The 13,217-nt window shown below is 39.4% G+C and overlaps 1 protein-coding gene across 17 annotated transcripts in view; it reads right to left on the bottom strand.

Annotated features, from left to right (window-relative positions):
* Window positions 1–13,217, bottom strand: part of plekha7b (pleckstrin homology domain containing, family A member 7b) — a 77,464-nt gene that overhangs the window by 3,321 nt on the left and 60,926 nt on the right. For all 17 annotated transcript variants that reach the window (XM_026167169.2, XM_026167199.2, XM_026167181.2 and 14 more), the window contains 13 exons: window positions 11,026–11,097; window positions 9,833–9,913; window positions 9,597–9,746; window positions 8,102–8,203; window positions 7,779–7,890; window positions 7,384–7,586; window positions 5,844–6,035; window positions 5,644–5,761; window positions 5,458–5,549; window positions 5,033–5,251; window positions 3,110–3,340; window positions 1,932–2,065; window positions 268–416 (listed from right to left, as the gene is read on the bottom strand). In XM_026167169.2, coding sequence (XP_026022954.2) covers window positions 268–416; window positions 1,932–2,065; window positions 3,110–3,340; window positions 5,033–5,251; window positions 5,458–5,549; window positions 5,644–5,761; window positions 5,844–6,035; window positions 7,384–7,586; window positions 7,779–7,890; window positions 8,102–8,203; window positions 9,597–9,746; window positions 9,833–9,913; window positions 11,026–11,097 — 1,855 coding nt within the window. The remainder of the gene's footprint in view (window positions 1–267; window positions 417–1,931; window positions 2,066–3,109; window positions 3,341–5,032; window positions 5,252–5,457; window positions 5,550–5,643; window positions 5,762–5,843; window positions 6,036–7,383; window positions 7,587–7,778; window positions 7,891–8,101; window positions 8,204–9,596; window positions 9,747–9,832; window positions 9,914–11,025; window positions 11,098–13,217) is intronic.

Here is a 13,217-nt window from a genome sequence, read left to right as displayed (position 1 = left end):
ATTAGGAAATGAACAGCCTTATTGCTTGACTCTGCACCTTACGCCCCACCTCATCAATCCAGAATTCTTGAAAGACTGCTTCCCTCTCTCTTTATCCCTTCTTCAACAAAAATATGTCAATATGATCCCAGAAGGAATTCCACTCAAGCCGTCAGCTTGTGTGGAATTATTATTTTTTTCAGCATTTTTTTTTTTTTTTTGCAATGATTTTTCACACTCACGGTTCAAATAGGCAGATAATGGTTTCAAATTAGATGAGAGACCAACCTGCAACAAGTTTGCTCTTGAGCGAAGCCTCTGAGGCGAGAGCGTAGGACATGGTGATGATCCGCTCCTGTTCCTGCAGAGCTGAGTCGAGCGCCACGGGCACCTCTTCTGGCTTCTCCGCAGACACCGCTGGTGCTAGGTTTTGCACACTGTAAAAGAAAAGAATGAAAGCAACAAATGAACAAAAATCTCACACACCATAGAAATGTGGAAGGACCCTAGAGGGAGGTCAAAAAGAAGCCTGAGATATACCAAACTGTCCAAAAATCTTGGACACCCCTCATTTCTTTATATTTTGCTAGGAATATGAGCAATAGGTGCTGTGACCTAATGAAACATGATTTTATGAATGAAGATATTCAAAGCTCCTGCTTGGATGTCGGTTGACTTTTGTCCTATTCCCTAGATCACTGCTTCAGTAAAGCTGAAGCTCTGTGGAGGCCAATCCATGACTGATGATGCCATCAGTCATCAATCATGCTTTTACTGCACTGACAGTGTGTTTGGGATCACTGTCATGCTCAAAAATAAAGAAATTACAAATCAGATGCTTTCCAGATGGTAGTACATGGTGAATCAAAATCTGATGGTTCTTTTCTGATTGACATTTCCATCTAATTGAATAAAATCCTCACTAACACTGGCTGAAATACAGCTTCACATCATGACAGAGCCTCCACTGTGTTTTACACGCACTCACTTTTGTAAATCTCAAAGTTTGTACCTTGCATATGGTGGAGTAGGATGTGAAACAAAAATTTCAAATTTGAATCAATCTCCCTATAATACCTGTTGTTTCTGGGTTTCAGTCCAGTTCTTGTGTAACTTGGCATACCTCAGTCTTTTCTTCCTCTTTCCCTTCCTTAGGAATGACGTCCTGATGGATTGAAAGGACATATGCATCTCTCCTGTGTCAGGTATTTGATGGATTTTTTTCCCTTTTTCTTAACGGTATGACTTTCAGATACTGTTATTCTGCTGTAGATAGCTTTTTAGTTCTGCCAATGCATCTTAAATGTTTTAAGGACACTCTGTGCAACATGCATGATATGCATACCTTGGCTAATAATTCTTTGGGAATTACCTTGTTGGTACAAGAACACTTTTTTATGACACTCAGACTGTGTTATCTGTGGCATTTTTGCAGATTCTATTAAATAAATGAGAATAAATTGGGCTGCTAGTAACAAAGCACCTAAAGATACAATTTAAAAATGTGTCTTCCAAAGTTGTTATGTGTAGAAACAAAACTGAATAATACCTTGAGTTAGGTTGCTTTAAAAAAATATTTGATTCATATACATCAGTGTTAAATGGCCTAACAAAAAACACATCCTTTTACAAATGGTGAGGTACAAAGACTTCACTGAAAATGAGTAAAAACGCAGCCAGTCTGTAAAGAAAAACTTTGAAAGAAAGGCTGTTTGTTGCTCAAGATCCTTAAAAAATTACAAGAAAGCCTGAATCCTAGGGTCCAAAATATAAAGAAATTAGGGGTGACTCAATGCTTTTTTTTTTACAGTCCTATAGTCCAGAATCTTCAGGGCCTTGAAACTGATTGCATTTGCTTGACTAGTAGTATGGAAACACTACTCTCCTAAAACATCAGAGTTGAGTAACACTCCAATGTAACTTCAGGGTTTATTTAGTTACACTTCATCTACCTGGACTTTGCCAAGATGCTTTTGATACGCTCCACCTTACGATGACGCTCCTCCACTTCTTGAGGACTGAGTGGCTCCTCAGGCTCCGAGTCCACGTAGCGCTCTGGAATCGACACTTTCTGAGGTTTGGACAGCTAGAACACAGATGCAGTGTGTGAATTAAGATGTTTGCCACTTTATTGTGATCTCTACTGTGAGGTCAAAAATGATATACGAGTTCACTATGCAAGTTGAAGATTTGTAATCCTGAAAATGATCAAATAAGCATAGGACAAACTGTAATAAAATATGGAGACTAAATATGCAGAGATGTGCCCTGAAGTATCTTTAAAATGCTATTTTCATTTTAGTACAGGCAGAAAGTTTCAGCACTTGTATAGCTTCACACAATGACGTTTATCTGTCGCATACTAATGCATACTTTATACCGCCAGCATCCAGCCTATAGCTCATTTCTTCAATACCTATGTAGAAACAGTGCTGCAATACTTTCTGATGCTTTTTCCATAATTTCAGCAGCAAGTTTGTCAGCCAGTCTAATCAGGCTGCCTCACGACAGCATTGTGTAGGAAATTATTAATTATGTGCCACGTTTGCTGGTGCAGGTGCTGTTTATCTGTTGCTCATTTTAACATATTCTTTAAACATGATAAAACCTTTCAGTATATGCCTTTTAGGGATTCATCAAAATATCAGTGGAACATCAGTATCGACCAGTATTGACTTCTACCAGCCAATCAGCAAAAAAAGACGAGTGACATTTATTGACTGGAAATCTGTTGTGTCCCATTTGATACAGTTAGGTATTTTTAAAATCAAGTTTATTTTATTTTCCTCAAAAATGGGAGAGAAATACCAAGAAAAAGTAAACAAACAGAAAAAAAAATGTCATCTGAGAATTTAAAGATCAGCAGCACAATCCACGAAATCCAATCCATGAGAATATTAAAAAAAGGGCTTGGTTGTGGCGCCTCCCATCATTTTAAATATTCCTTCTGTAAATATTTCTTTTTATTCACTTTCAGTATTCATTTTATAAAAGAAAAACTCCTTTTTGGGGTGAGTAGCCTCCTTTTTAACGTTCAGTGCACTGTTTTCCCCCTTTCATGTTATTCCTATGTTGACATTTTTCCTAGTCAGCTGTATTTCTTATTTTTAAAAAATGAAAAAAAAAATACCTCTTTGTTAAGGTCCAGGTCATAGTCCAGAGGTTCCAGGTCAACCTCATGGGTGGGAGGGGGGGTTGTGGCCATGGAGCGGAAGGTCAGCCATTCATCCGAATGCGAGCGGGGTCTCTCTTTGTGCTCGGGAGGTCTTTCCTCCCCCTGGACACTCCTAACTCCCTGAGCCTCCTCCCCCTGAACCGCCCTCTCGAGTAACTGCAGGTCAAACTCCTGCTCTCTCTTCCACTGGACAACGCACACAGGAAAAATGTAGACTGTGAAACAAAGGACAGGGTGCTGCCACCAAGTTTTCTTGACTAAAAGAAAAAGTGAAACTTCTTTCACTTGCCTTCGTGGTTATATTCATGGCACACATGCTCGTCCTATTCCTAACATGATATTAAAGATTGCAGAGGGTTTTTACTTGCAATGTACAATGTCCAAATGCGTGTGTGTGTGTGTGTGTGTGTGTGTGTGTGTGTGTGTACAAGTGTGAAAAGGTAAAAAAAAAAAAAAGAGGGCACATGCATAAATGAGTATGCATGCTGATATGAAAGATCTCAAAACACAGCATGCTAGAACTCTACAAGTGTGACAAGAACACAACACTTCACTCAAACTGATGACAAATTCAACAAACATAAGAAAGTTATACATGTTTACAGAAAAAAATGCAATAAATTAAAAAAAAACATGCCAATGAGTTCTTTAGAAAATATTTTTTATTTTTTGCAGTCACATTTGTAAAAGGAAGGATTCCTCTAGCCAACAGTAATTAGCAGATAAAACACTGAGCACATGATGCAATCACCTAACTCACTGTATGTTGCGATATGTAATGTGCTGCTAGTATCAGTACATCAGCATTGCCCAGGAAAAGTGTTAAATGGGACAAGAGTTGGTCCCAATCTATAAAACATATGATTTCAGTTTTATCTTCATTTAAATTTAAAACAAACAAACAAAAAAATCAGGTGAGAAAAATGGTGCGATGACATTGACAAGAGTGGGCTTAAGAATGTAATGCTCAGTGTACGTAAATGTTTTGGTCAGTAGAATATAAGTAGGCACTTTCCTTCTCTCTGCCTCACACACACACACGCACACATGCAGACACACATATATGGACAGCAACAGCATGGACACATGGAAGAGCTGGCTTTAATATCTACACGAGGAGAGACAAGACGGCTGCTATGTGACAGCACAAAACACTTCAACGGGTTAGAAATCAATGTGGTAGGATAGTGTTGATGTGAAAGAAAAATGAACAGGTCAGTGAGGAAGGGTGAGAAATGATGGATAAAGCAAAGTTAGAATCCATAGCAGAGAAAAGGGAGAAATGCAGTGACTGAGGTCATTAATATGTTATATGTTTTATAGCCAAGATCTCATCTTGTAAAGATTTTGAAAAAGAAAACAAAATCATCACTATTTAATGTAAATGTTATTATCTGCACCTCATAATGAACACTTAAACAGTTATATATGTGTGCTACTTTTAATGCTGCAGCTTGTTGTAGACCAGAAACGTATCTACTTATCTGTATAGGTCTTTTTTACCGAAGGGCATTTAGGACAAGCACACCAGAAAGGCACTTGGAGACCACATTCTCCTCCTAAGTCATAATATTTTTTTCTTAAAGGGATCCAAGTCTGCAACTCAACTGAATGGGTTCTTTAGGCCAAATGACTTTGGCGAAAAAGACCTACTGAAGCCTGAAAACAACACGTGCTGAATAAGCACAGATAGAGCCACACAGTGAAATGCCATACCGCACTAACTTAATAGTTTAATATAAACTTGGTAACAAGAGAAGCAGAGACGAGACCCACTGCACTCAACACAGGCATGCATTACTGCTGTAGACCGCCACTCTCAGTTTGGTTGTCGTCGTGCGTGAGAGTGTGACGTGTGATGCTGCTCTAGTAACATACTGATCCCAAGTCTGCTGAAAGTGAGCGTGAGGATGACGTGCGTGACGACGAAGCGGCGTGGCGGTCTCCGTGACTCAGGGTGCGTTTGCGCTGGCGGACGAGGGCCTTCTGGTGCCTCTTCATCCTCTCCAGCTGCTCATCAGCGCTCATCTTCCCCCTCTGCTGCTGCTGCGCCGGGTCCACAGCGTACAGACGCTCCAAGGCACTTTTTGGTCTCTCCTGAGACGAGTGGGAAGAGAGAAAGATGATAACAAGAGCAAACACATGGCAGACTTTAGACTGGTGGAAATATGACTAAAATAGCATTTTTTTAATTATACAGTGCTGTTAAATTGCTTTTAAAATGCTTGATTAAGTCTTATTAATATTATAAATGAATATAATCTGGGGTTGGAGTGACATGTTCACTCTGTTGTTACCCCCACCTTTATGCCAACTGCTGACGTTGCTCTTCGGAGGGTAACGTATGAGGAGATGCTCGAAGACTGATTTAACCTAAGTGAAGATCCGCCCGTTCCTGAGGGGAAGACCACAGATGTTAGAAGTCTGTTCTCATCTTAAACAATATTCTAAAGCATTTTGGCGGGATGAACTGACTGTTGTCTATGTACCTCTGCTCGGTAATGTCCTGTAACCTCCGTCATGCCCAGGTGTTACAACACTAATGTGACTGGAGCCATCACCAGCTCCCATGAGTTCTGGATCACTCAGGAAAGGCCTGAGTTCCACCTGACATATACGAGTGGATTTAAATTAGAAACAACATGACATTAAAAATGCAAACACAGCAATACACACAAGCTCTGCGTACCTTGCCGTCCCCGTTTGTGTACTGCCCAGTCTCTCGGTCCCTTTTACGTTCGTCTGACTGACGTTTGAGGCCACGTACAGAGGTGTGTCTGATGACTGTTGTCTCCCGGGGCAAGGGAGGCACAGCGGGGGGATGCTCATCGGGACTGTAGAGCTGAGGTAGAGGAGGTCTGGGAGGCACATCTTCCTCATTCTGCGCACAGAATAAATGTGAACCACTGAAAACAACTGAAGAAGGACTCTAGCCTTGCAAGGACCCCGAATACCAAGATGAAGAGTTCCTGAGCAAGTAACTCTATAGACTGTAGAGCCTGATGACAGTGGCTATGACACAGATTACACAGTATACAGTCATAGAAATGCTGTTACACTTTGACTTCCATCACACATTGGTATAAACAAAGCAGGATTAATGACAAAGATAATACATTTCCAAAACGTTTAAACTTTGAAATACACATTAATTATTTTTCTGCACTTAATAATCCATCAATTTTCTTGACTGCTTATCCAGCTAGTGTCACTGCAGCTTATTCCAGCTGAGATTAGGTGAGGGAGGCAGTACACCTTGGACTCAGGGAACAGATTCAAAAAAATTAACCTAACCTAGAATTTTTTTTCGACTGTGGAAGGAAACCAGGGAAAACTGACCAAATCCACAGACTTCAAGCCTAAACCATAATACAAAGTTTGCATTTGGTCACAATTTGGTAAGCAGCAATTTTCAAAATTGTTATATGATTGCAACATAAGCACGTGGCAATTTTTCTTTAAGATTCCAGTAACACTACAGACAACACCTGTGATGTTATGCAGTTTGGATAACTATAATTAGATTAAATATAATAGTTTTTAACAGTTTTGGAAATTTTGTCACAAATGTAATATATCTTAGTTTATCTTGTAATGTTGATTAAACGGGGCTCAGTGTTACTTTTATACATTTGTCTTGCACAATTTAAAAAGCAAATTGAGAAAATTACATCTTAGCTTATCTTACAACAAATTATTCAAAAACACCAAACACTGAGGTTACAGCCCTAACTGCATTTTTCTTGTTCCATTCCAGCTGGGCGTACTTGAATTGAATTGAAAGCCTTTATTGTCATTATACATAGTATAACGAGATTAAAACAGCTCTATAAAAGTGAACTGAATGTCATCTTCTTAACTCACTCAGTTTGTTTTATGCAAAGATGCATGAGCACCAGCAAAAATGTTTACTTACATTTATTACTTGGCTAATTAGTGGCCAAATAAGGTAAATATTCACTTTTTTTCTTGGACTTTTGGACATTATTTCACATTTCTCTATTTCCTGACACTTCATTCAGTTCATTGATCAACAGGGGTAAATAGACTCATTTTAAGGAAAGTGCTAATGGCTTGTTGAAAACCTCCAACTAGAAAAAAGGGAAGTTGAAAATCACAGACTACAAAATGCACTTCTGTGTATTTAACCAACCAAAGCTGAACACACAAATGCAGAGAGCACATGATTAAACAAACCAACACAAACCAGCTTAAGTTTACTCACTTACCCACTTAGGCCCACTGATGACAGCTGTAGAATGGTGTAATGGCTGCTGGCTGAGACTAGAGGAAAGGGTGGGGGTGTGGCTACTGGGACTGAGGTGGGGGCTGTGCTGCTGCTGCTGCTGGGACAATCTCATCTCCATAGCAGACGCGCTCCCAGACACAGAAGGCACTGATGACACTGACACCGAAGGCACAAATTTCCTCTCTGGGGAATATGATGCGGATGATCACATGACAATAATACACACATGCTGTAAAGACAGCACTTTTAGTTTCCTATGGGAAACATTCAAGGGATTGGTAACAAAAATATGACTGCAGGCTTTAATGAGAAGATACAGTCACAGGTCCACAGCGATTTGCTTTGTAGACATGGAACCTATAGCGCTTGCCTCACCTGGGTTGGTAACAGAGGAGATGGTGACTTTGTAGTTGGCTTTACTGCTGCTGAGACCTGCGATAACATCCTCAATCCTCCAAAGCTCCTTTCTGATCTGGACCTTCTCTTGCTGCTCACATAGAAACACAGAACCACACACACACACAGACGCATACAGACACATTTTCATATTTTACAGATTTTAATTAGAATCCAACACACGATCCTCTGAACCAGTTCTTTGCTTTGTCTGAGTATATGACATCAGCAGTATTTAGCTCATTCCCATTCAAAGCGAGCGACTGCTTGCGGGAGTTAATGGAGATCACTGAGCCACAGACCTGAGAAAGATCACAGCGGCTCATCTGTCCCTGCAGGGCCGACTTCAGCCAGTCCACGTCCCTCTCAAGCTGGCTGTACTCATTCCATGCATTTTCCATCTCCTAAAGAACAAAACACATCACGCTCTGTGTTACAATGCCAAAAAAACAGTGTTCACACACTGTACTTAGCTTGTGAATAAAAAGCTGTTTTAGTGGCGTGTATGTGAGCTGCAGTTAAGACCAGGTGTGTTAAGTGGTGATTTTTATGATTTATCACTTCTTCTTTTTTTTTTAAATTGCAGTGTGCACTGACAGACTACAACCAATGCCTGGAAATGTCTTTAAGCCAAAGACACATTTGTTTGCTTTCATGTAATCTTGCGGTTTATTTGTGAATGTTCTTTTGAAACTCGTAATTTTCATTTCAACACTAAATATTTTGAATATCAGTGAACTTTTTGACCAAATATTTTTTTTTCTGAGTGGCTGAGAAATCTACTCATTTCTTTGTAGCCGTAGGTTTGTCCCTAAGCACTCATTTTGATAGTGACAGTCATCCTGAAACATTGTGCCAGTTGCAGAAACCATAAAAAAGGAACAACTAAAAATAGAAGCGAACATCTTGTTTTCAACCAATAAAACATTTCTTTAGTAGCATGTGCTTACTGTAAGAGCCTGAGTAGTTTGATCCCTTACCTGCCAAAACATCAAATGTCAAAACAAGGTTTTTCAAAAAATTGTACTAGCCAAAAACTCATTTTATCTCAAAAATGGTGTACAGGGTTTCCTTAAACAATGAGAGGAAATAAGTAGTAGAGAACAAAAGAAGAAGAAGTGGTAGGGCAAAAAAGACCTATCTATAGCAGATGAATAATATCTGAAAGCCGTGCTCTTAAGAAAATAATCTAGAAAACAAATCAAAGACCCGACACAGGACATGAAACATACATCTGGTCCTTCTGCTGTACCATCTCCTGTTCACTGAAGCCTGAAATGGTCTCACTGGAAGGGTAGCTGTCATTTGTTTTGCACGGCAATGATGCCAAACACACTGCGAGTGTAGCAAAAGCATACAGATATAAAAATCACACAAAAGAACACTACCGGTCATGGATTGGTCTCCCCAGAGCCCAGAAATCAACATTACAGAAAGACTGTGGGATCATCTGAACACGGAACGGAAAAAAAGGGATCCAACAGCCAAAGAAGACCTTTGACCTTTGACCTATGTCCTTCAAGAAGAAAGATATCGTTCCTAAGAGAGTTCAGACTGTGTTGAACAGTGGTCATACCAAATATTGACTTTCAAAATTTTTAAAATTGTGCAAACTCTATATTTCCACATATGTACATGTTTGCACATGCTTCAATAAATCAGTGCACCTATTTCACATTTTCATAGGAGAATATGAAGAAATGAGAGTTGGATGAAAAAGTCTGAGCCAGTTTCACTGAAGAAGGAGGCTGTAGTTTTTGTCATAAGCACAATGGACTTGCAAATCCCGGGTCTTACTGTGGATACTTGAGATATTTCAGCCCTGATATGGACCACGTCCTCTTGTAGTAATTTCTGCTGATAGGCAATTTTCTCAGCATGAGCTGGCTGATCTCTGTAGTCCTCCATCTGCTGGTGGGAAACATCCAGCACAGATTCTAACTTGTCCTACACCAGGGGACGATAACATTGTCATAAACACGTAAGCCTTCATAGACCACACAAGAATACAAACAAATATATACAACTCAAACCTTGTCCTCTTTCAGAGTGCGTATCCGGGCCTCTAGCTCCTGTAGAATCTTGTCTTGTTCACACAGTCGACTTAATTTCACCTAAAAGAAAACATATTGAAACAGTGAGAATGGAGGAAAACTCAGTTCTTCCTATTGCTTCTGATAATACGGCAGAGTGTAGACAGAAAATAAAGAGATAAAACAGTGCCTGAGATTTTTAGATACGGCTTCTGTTTGCAACACCGTTAAACTCTTCCATTCTTGCCTTTGTTCAACTCTATTCCACAATGCACCCAGATAAGACAAATTGATCGTCTCAGTCTGTCAATACGGCTCATCTGTGTAAAAAGCTCAAAGGAATTCCTCTCATCGGTGCAGTGCCAGATATCAAAAGCCTCTATACTATCTAGTTTGGGGGTGAGCTCTGGTAATACCCATTATGAGTAATCATAATCAAGAATCCATATTTTCAATTCACTTTTGGAGAAAGCCGTGTTTACAGAGAGTGACAGATTTGTTTTCCCAGAAATGGGTTATGTGTTTATGAAAACAACATAAGACTGCCTAGTTCACAGTCTTTCTCAAACAGTGTTTTTTTTCTTCTCAGATCTATTTATCATTCTGTTCAATTAATAATTAAGCTGTTTTTATTTTCGCTGCCACATATTGTTGTTTTTAATTGCATGAAATATTCATTGTTCCGATAAATTTACTGGCAATTTCTTATAAATTGTTAAAGTGGAACAATGCTAATGATGAAAAGCCAGGACATCCATCTTATTTACCTCTATTCAGCAGAAAACAAAGAATGAGGAAAGCAGAATCTGGGAAATCAAACTGAAAAATTTAACAGCTCAACATCTAAAACTCCCATTACATGTATTTTTCCCTTTAAATTGCAGGGAGGAAAATAAAAGCTGTGGTCGATACTCTCAGGCCCTCACTGTGCTGCATGGATGGGTGTCCCCACAGTGTTGCAACGCAAATACGTTCCCTTCCCTCTACAGCCTCTGTTTACCACAACTTAAGAACACACACGCAGGCAAACCACACTAAAACACACAGTAAAGTCAGACTAAAGTCAGCTGCTTCTCTGTAGTGGATTGTCAGAAGTCGGAAACAGAGATCTTAGAGGGGAAAAACAGAGAAGGATAAACAGGGTGCTTATCTGACTGTTTTTGTAAATCCTGAGAACAGAATGATTTACTTACATCAGCATCACTTTCTGCTATTTTCACAGGCCTTGATGGTCTTTCTTTCTTTAAACTGTCACGTCCAGTAACCTAAAGTTGAACGAATGACAAAATAAAAAACTGATACATATTTCTAGTTTACAGATAATGGGACTGATACACAAGTTAAGCCGAGTTTACTAAGGAGGAAAACAAAAGAAAAAAAAACTGATACAAAATTGGAAAAAAAAAACTTATTATAGCTTCGTTCAAACATTTATGCAGATAGAGTTTCTACATCTTTGTGTTTGGAAAAAAGCTCTTACGCTGCTATTTACAGGATGCTTATTACTGTAACTTAACAAACAACTCCTTAATATTACCAGTATGGGAGAAAAAAGTTTTTTTCAGATTTTGTTTTTCACATCCATGGTTTTGAATGGGAACGTTTTTAAGTGGAGACCTAACAAAGGCGTTGATTATTAAAATGCTCCTCAGCCTCCCTGGGAAAGTCTATGCCAGAGTGCTGGAAAGGACCCTCGGATACAGGAGGAACAATGCGGTTTTTGTCCAATTGTTTATAACATTTGGATAAAAAAATCAGTTGTAGCCAGTGATGTGGACATCATCAGATGATCGGTTAGGGGTTCACTGAAGTACCCTTTGGTTTCTGCTTTCAATCCATTCACTTCCACCTATCTAGCAGGGGTGCTGAAACCTCTCCCTAGACCAGTGATGGATTTGAACCCAGCAACGTCTTGCAGTGAGGCAACCGTGCTAACCACCATGCTGCCATCTGCATTGTGACACTCTTCAGAATTCATCCCGCTACTTCCTTCACTACCAGGCCATTACACTGCCTCCACCATTTTTGGCACATCATGTGGTTTACTGTCCAGCGGTTTATTCTGCAGAACTGTGCAGGCTCCTTTTCTGTGTGTAACCAGTAAACTTCTATATTTACATTCATGAAGGCATCTCTTAAACCACCTTGTCGAGAGTGTTTTTTGCTTGACTGGACGTTGGAAACGTGTCTTCCAAACCTTTTTGTGTTGCTGAGGTGGGCAGTTCATTTTTTATTTTTAAGGATGTACCAGATCATAGATTTGGAAACTATTTTAATTTTTTTCTTTTTCAGTGACATGATGGCCTCCTTTACCTGCAATAACAACTTATCTGGACCTCATATTGAGAGTACCAGTGAACCGCAGCCAAGTCCAAGTTCAACACAGAATCAGCTCCAGATATTTTGTCTGCTTAATTTGTACTGAAATAATGAGTGAACAGGCCTGATGTTACCAAGTATTAAAAACAATGCTTAGGTTTAGAATTATTTTAGTCTGTCTAATTAGCCTGTGAAAATGGGGAACCATGCATAAAATGCATGTAATTCCTGAAAGTCTGCATTTCAGGGACATCTATATGGTTTAATTTAAAGTCCATCGTAGCAACAAAATTACTAAAAAAAAAACTAAAACAAAAACAAAAACAACTGTCATTTTCCAGAAACGTATAGACTTAACTAGCTCCACTATAGTTGTGATATTTTTCTCTGCTGATATCAGGCTAATAGTACAGGGTATCTAGCGACTGCCGGTCTTTGCATCGCACCCGGAGGTTCACAAGATAATGACGCAGAGATTTGTCAGCCACTTCTCTATCAGAGTCAGTAATTTTCAGAGATCAAAAGGTTGATTATTCATATATCGCCCACATTAGGGTCACCACACGTTGAACAGCAGTATGGACCAGTGCAAATAGGAGACTCAGTTAAAGGGACATTCCACTTATTTTACATGTCACGGTCAATTAGTAGTCTTGTGGGGGTATTGCACAGTCTGTGAGAAAAAGTTTTATTATGTATTCTGTGGTTGTAGAGAGATCGTCATGAAGTCTGGGAAAATTATTACAGTGATCACCAGCATATTTTTTTCTTGGCTTTGGAAACTTTGAGTTTTTAAAAGAAAGTCTCAGTTTCATTCTTGGGGCACTGAGTTTAAAAGGCGTGGGTGCTTACGAGTTAGGACCAACTATGCAAAAATCAACTCAAAATAAACAAGTTTTGACTATGTTTTTTGCAGTCTGTCCCTTTGCCAGCTCTAATTAAGTGCATTACCAAGTATCTGTAGGAGTTTTTGAAGACCATAGCAAACTTACACCGCTGCACATTTTCATCCATTTCCACCAGTTACCACAATAAAACTATGACTCAGCCTATAATATAAAATCGT

This window comes from Astatotilapia calliptera, chromosome 1 (assembly GCF_964374335.1).
Source record: "Astatotilapia calliptera chromosome 1, fAstCal68.1, whole genome shotgun sequence".
Taxonomy (NCBI): domain Eukaryota; kingdom Metazoa; phylum Chordata; class Actinopteri; order Cichliformes; family Cichlidae; genus Astatotilapia; species Astatotilapia calliptera.
The sequence above is the reverse complement of the archived record's forward strand: the minus strand, read 5'-3'. Positions and strand labels throughout refer to the sequence as shown.